Source organism: Orycteropus afer, unplaced genomic scaffold, assembly GCF_000298275.1.
Source record: "Orycteropus afer afer isolate SDZICR_OR568_19922 unplaced genomic scaffold, OryAfe1.0 scaffold00287, whole genome shotgun sequence".
In the NCBI taxonomy this organism is placed as follows: Eukaryota; Metazoa; Chordata; class Mammalia; order Tubulidentata; family Orycteropodidae; genus Orycteropus; species Orycteropus afer.
Genome location: NW_006921874.1, coordinates 412,202 through 417,749, shown reverse-complemented (window position 1 = coordinate 417,749; position 5,548 = coordinate 412,202). Strand labels below are relative to the sequence as shown.

At 38.9% G+C, this 5,548-nt stretch overlaps 1 protein-coding gene across 1 annotated transcript in view; it reads right to left on the bottom strand.

Annotated features, from left to right (window-relative positions):
- Positions 1-441: 441 nt before the first annotated feature.
- The window catches only part of PABIR2 (PABIR family member 2), a 22,535-nt gene continuing 17,428 nt past the window's right edge, over positions 442-5,548 (bottom strand). The window contains exon 10 of the mRNA XM_042782295.1: positions 442-586. Coding sequence (XP_042638229.1) covers positions 442-586 — 145 coding nt within the window. The remainder of the gene's footprint in view (positions 587-5,548) is intronic.

The following is a 5,548-nucleotide window of genomic DNA, read 5'->3' as shown; positions in this document are numbered from 1 at the left end:
TTGAAACCATGTAGTCAACAGAGAACAAGAAAAAATCTCTCAGGCAAGAGAATTTCTGATCAATTCAACCTGTCATGTAACTGCTGGGAAAAAGAACCATGATTGAAAATACGTATCAGTACTTTTCTCTAAACTTATACTCTAAAGTTGGTGCCCTTGAGGCCACAAGGGAAAAAATAGACTCTAAGCAATCAAAAATGAGTATTTGAAATTTAATCACTAAATCCAAAAAGAGGTCAGCAAAAACAGACATTCGTAAGGTCGATACATTTGCAAAGTTGGACTTTAGAGAAGAGCAATGCCGAGAGACAACGGCATCCATCCAAACGGTTTAAAGCTGTCAAACTTTAATCCTCATTACGGATCAAAGTTCTCTGTGTTCCTCACTAAAGGTTTTCTATAGGAAACAGCAGTTAAAACGCTGAATCAGAAATGGTTAAGTCACTTGGGTGAGAGATCATCCATCAAGATGAACGAGGAGCATGAATTGGAGCATGCTACTGAAGACTCTGCGGGGGTGCTGCCTTTAGCCAGGGAGTCTGAGGACAAGCCACTGCTGCTACTACTGCCATCCAAAATATCTGAACTGAGGACAAAGCAAAAAGAATGATAAGCAAATGCAACTATCAGGGTAAACATCACATGCAACGACATAGTTTTGAGAACTCACAAATCAGTAGGGCGTTTGTAAATAATAAAAAGCACCAAAGCAACAGCAGTGCACTACGCAACGCACTACCTTCAGATACCTGCGGAAAGGTAAAGTCACGGAAGTCCAAAGACTTTCAAGGTCCTGTAGCATTTGAGTGCTCTCCAGGAGACACCAGAATGGTCAAATTACCTTAAGCGTTCCTCTTGACACGGCAAGGTTTTCGTGAGGGAGTTCCCTTCCCCCCAGCTCAAAAGATTTCTAGCTTTATCGTTTATCTCTTCTTACCTTCAGGTCAGGCTTAGAGTCAGAGGAATGGCCACGCATTTGGGTACCTTGGAATGTCTGAAGTAGTTCATCTAGTATACTGCTTCCCAGTTCCTCCACTTTAAAACAAGGCACTACCCTAGATCTTACCACTTCCCAACTCCCCAGAGACTTTCAATGGAAACACTTTATTTTCTGTTTTTGTGTTCCCCTCCAATTACATGCCCTACAGAGTCCCCTCATTTTGTGAATTTCTTGCACTGTTTCCTTTCCTTTGTCCTTGGAAATCCAAAGGACTCTCTAAAGGACTGTTTTTTGTTTTTTTTTTAAAAAAATCTCAGTTACCACTCAGTTAAGCTTCTAAAATGAATACTCTATATTCATGGTCCCTATACCTCAGCTTCCACAGCCTTTTTAATCCTGACAACTGACTTCTGTTTCTAGTCTTCTAATAAAACTCCTGATCTGGACATCAAGATATATATACATCTCCCCCCCAGGAATAATTTACCCATCCAGCCCTGGCCCTCACTGCTCACAACAATCAGTGTGGCCTCCCTCATAACCTGGCTTCACCGTTCAGTACGGAAGGAAGAGCCTCAACGACGCGGCAGCAAGTTGCCTTTCTGGCTTTGATCCCCACCAACCAATATACAAGCTCCACGCACTACATTTTGCCTGAATTCACTCATTCATTTACTCTAATATTTATTTATTGTGTGTCTGCCAAGTGCAGGAATCATGCTGAACCACTGCCGTCAAGTCGATTCTGATTCATAGCACCCCTAGAGGACAGTGTAGAGCTGCCCCATAGAGTTCGCAAGGCTGTCAATCTTTCCGGAAGCAAAGCCCAAACCAAACCCACTGCTGTCAAGTCGACTGCGACTCACAGTGCCCCTAGAGGACAGAGTAGAACTGCCCCAAAGGGTTTCCAAGGTTGTCAATCTTTCCGGAAGCAGATTGCCTCATCTTTCTCCCGCAGAACGGCTGGTGGGTTCAAACAGCCGACCTTTGGGTTAGCAGCCGAATGCTTTAACCACTGTGCTACCAGAGCGCCTAGATATTAGAAATACAATGGTGTATAAGACAGACTCTGTCCCTGCCCTCACCAATTTTACAGTACAGTGCAAATGACACACTTAAGAAATCATCACGCTAAAAAACACATCATTACAAACTGTCAGAAAACTAATGGAGTAAAGATACAAGGGGCTAGGAGAGTGCATTACTTGGGTGACCTGGCGTTAGTTGGAAGAACAGGGGAAGGCTCCCCAGAAATGGTCTTAGAGATACAATCTGAAGATGAGTAGGCATTAACTGGGTAAGGCGGGGAGGGAGCAAGGGTAGTTCTAGGAACCCAAAGCAGGCGAGTGTGGCTATAGGACAGAGTAAGGGGAATGTGGCGCGAGAGGAAGATGGAGAGGCAGTCAGGCTTTTTGCACAGGAAAATGCATAGACTTGGGGAAGGAGTTATGAGTAAGGAAATATGGGTTCCAGTTTAAGCTTGGTCACCAGCTCCTTTGCAAAGGCCCATTCTGGTCTTACACGTTCTAAGTTATGTGTCTTCAAGATGATCATTTTTGTGAATTCCCAAGTGACTTTACTTCCAGGGTTAAATAACCTATGGTACATTTGAACGTTTCTGGGCCCTGTCCGCCCTTGACTAAAGAAAACTTTCCTTTTTCCCCTCCCTGCATCTCTGCTCTTATACTTTTCTTCAAAATGTCTTTTCTTCCTATTGCCTGTGGATTTTATTTATTTATTTATTTAAGGCGGGGAAAGAACACAAATAGGCTTCGGAAAAGTAAAAATAAAACTGGTACCAGTATATTCCACAGTAACCCTACTCTATGCTCACTGCTGTCAAATGCATCATTAATAACACCACTTTTAAGTAAGTAGTTTGGAAAGTTTAGCTGGCTCTGATATTTTTTCAACCAAATGGCAAATGGATCCAAAATATAAATTATTCAAACTACTGAAAGAAAGCTGCACAGATAACCTAAGACATTGGAAAATCAAAAGACCTTTATATTTGCCTTTGGAACATATGTGATTTTCCTCCTGCAGCTCTTTGCCTAGACTAATATGAAAATGAATTTACTTTCCTAAAGTACAGACTGGCTGGGCAGCAGCAGGACATGATCTGTGCTATTTGGCAGGAAGAAAAGGGCTTAGATTAAACTCTGGCCACCAAGTGGATAATCTGAGTAATAATAAAGAATGTCTTATTCTGTCCACCAGACTCACGGTGAACCCTGGGTTCAAAGATCCCATTCGTAGTAAGACTTCTTTGCTTAGGTGAATCCTATGTTCATTCAAAAACACAAAATAAGATTCATGCAATGACCTCTGTCTTCTAACATACTTGATTACCTTAACAGAAATAAATCAATGGAAAAGTACCAATTTAAAATAATAATAATAAAAAGAACCTGAATGTTTCACTTCATAGTTTCAAGAATTTCTTATAAGTATTAAATACAAGCATATATAATTTTGTTCATTGACAGAAAAAAATAGCATACTTAAATTGAGTGTCCACTGCAGTTTACATTCAGAATTTGGTAAACCTTTAACCAGACATTTTCACTAAACTAGATTAGTATAATGATTTTAAAGATTATTACCTAGTATATAAACTGTAATTTAAAAGTTAAGCCCTGCTCTTATTTGGGGCAAGAACAAACTACAACTACTTTTTTTTACATCCACTAATCACCTGATGATTTTCTCTGCTAAGAGGTAGTATAAAAACTGTTTCCTTAGTTTCGTTTACCAAGTAGATTGATATCCCTGGCAATAGAAACTAAAAAGCAGCTGGTTCCCATTTCTGGCCCTAATTCCAGGAATATGGATGTATAATCAATGAAAGTGTATTCAAGAGAGAGAAAAACTTTCTGCAAAAGCAAAATCCAAGTTTTACATAAAAGGAATAACTCATTTTAATCTCTGACCTGTAGGCATAAATGTCACCAATACTGGTACACAGGGTGTTCCAAGTCTTGATGCAAATCTAAGCTTCAATAACCTGATAAGCACAGATGTTACAAACTTACAAAAAACACCATCTGAAAGTTTAATTTGTAAGTTTCTTTTGACACTTAAGTTCTGAAAATTTCGAATAAATTTTTAAAATTTATTGTGATAAAATATACATAACAAAAAAATCGCCATTTTAACCATTTTAAAGCATATCATTCAGGGCCATGAATTGCCCGCACCACGTTGCACAGCCATCATCATCATCTCTTTCCAAACGCTTTCCATCCCCCTTCAGCAGTAACTCATTCCCCTTGCTCTCCGCCCCTCTGCATTTGCCTATTCCAGATGTTTCATGTAAGTGGGATCATATAGTACTTGTGCTTTTATTTCTGACTTATCTCATTTAACATAATGCTTTGAAAGGTTTGTCCATGTTGAAGCACAGACCAGAACTATTATTTCTCTTTAAAACTGAATAATATTCCATGGTATTATATACCACATTTTGTTTACCCACTCATCTGTTGACGGACACTTGGGTGGTTTTGACTTTTGGGCTATCATGCTGCTATGAATATTCATGTGCAAGTATCTGTTTTGAGGACTTGTTTTCGGTTCTTTTGGGTATACGCCTAGGAGTAAAATTGCTGGGTCATACAATGGTTCTGTGTTTCACTTCTGGAGGAACTGCTAACTTATTTTCCACAGTGGCTGTACCATTTTACATTTCCACCAGCAATGGATGAGAGTTCTAATTTCTCCATATCGTCAACACTTGTCTTCCTGATAACCATCATCTTAATAGGTATGAAGTGTATCTCACTGTGGTTTTCATTAGCTTTTCCCCAGTAATTAATGATGTGGAACATCCTTTCATATGCCTGTTGGCACTTGGCAAAGAAATTTGGTGAAATGTCTATTCAAGTCCTTTGCCCATTTCTTAATTTGATTGTCCTTTTATTGTTGAGTTGTAGGAGTTCTTTACATATTCTGAATATTAAATTCTTATCAGATATCAAATATTTTCTCCCATTCTGTAGGTTATATTGTGTAATAATTTTTTAGTTTTAATTTTTTATTTGAATCCCTCTGATTGAAGATGGCAAATATTAAAACAAAAATTACAATCAAAAGCTCATTTTAAAATCACAAAACTTACTGCAAAGAAATTTAAGCAATTAAACAGGAGCCCTGGTGGCAAAGTGCTTAAGCACTCAGCTGCTAACTGAAAGGTTGGTGGTTAGAACCGCTACATGGGACAAAGATATGGCAGTCTGCTTCCATACAGATTACAGCCTTGGAAATCCTATGGGGCAGTTCTACTCTGTCCCATAAGGTTACTAGGAGTTGGAAATGACTCAACAGCAACAGGTATATCATGTGAACTTCTGCACTAAGACTTTTGGGACATCTTGTATTTTTACTCACCATGAAACAGATCTCATAGGAATTTAAAGCATAGGTAGCCTTTAAAAAGACTAAAATCCATCAATACAATTAAGGCTATTTAAAAAACCAAGTATAGAAAAGACCATAGGTTCTCAAAAACTGCCAAAATTGATTCCTTCAAAAGTTGGAAATACAAATACCATTTGACCCAGCCATCCCATTACTAGGTATATACCCTAAAGAAGTGAGAGCCATAAC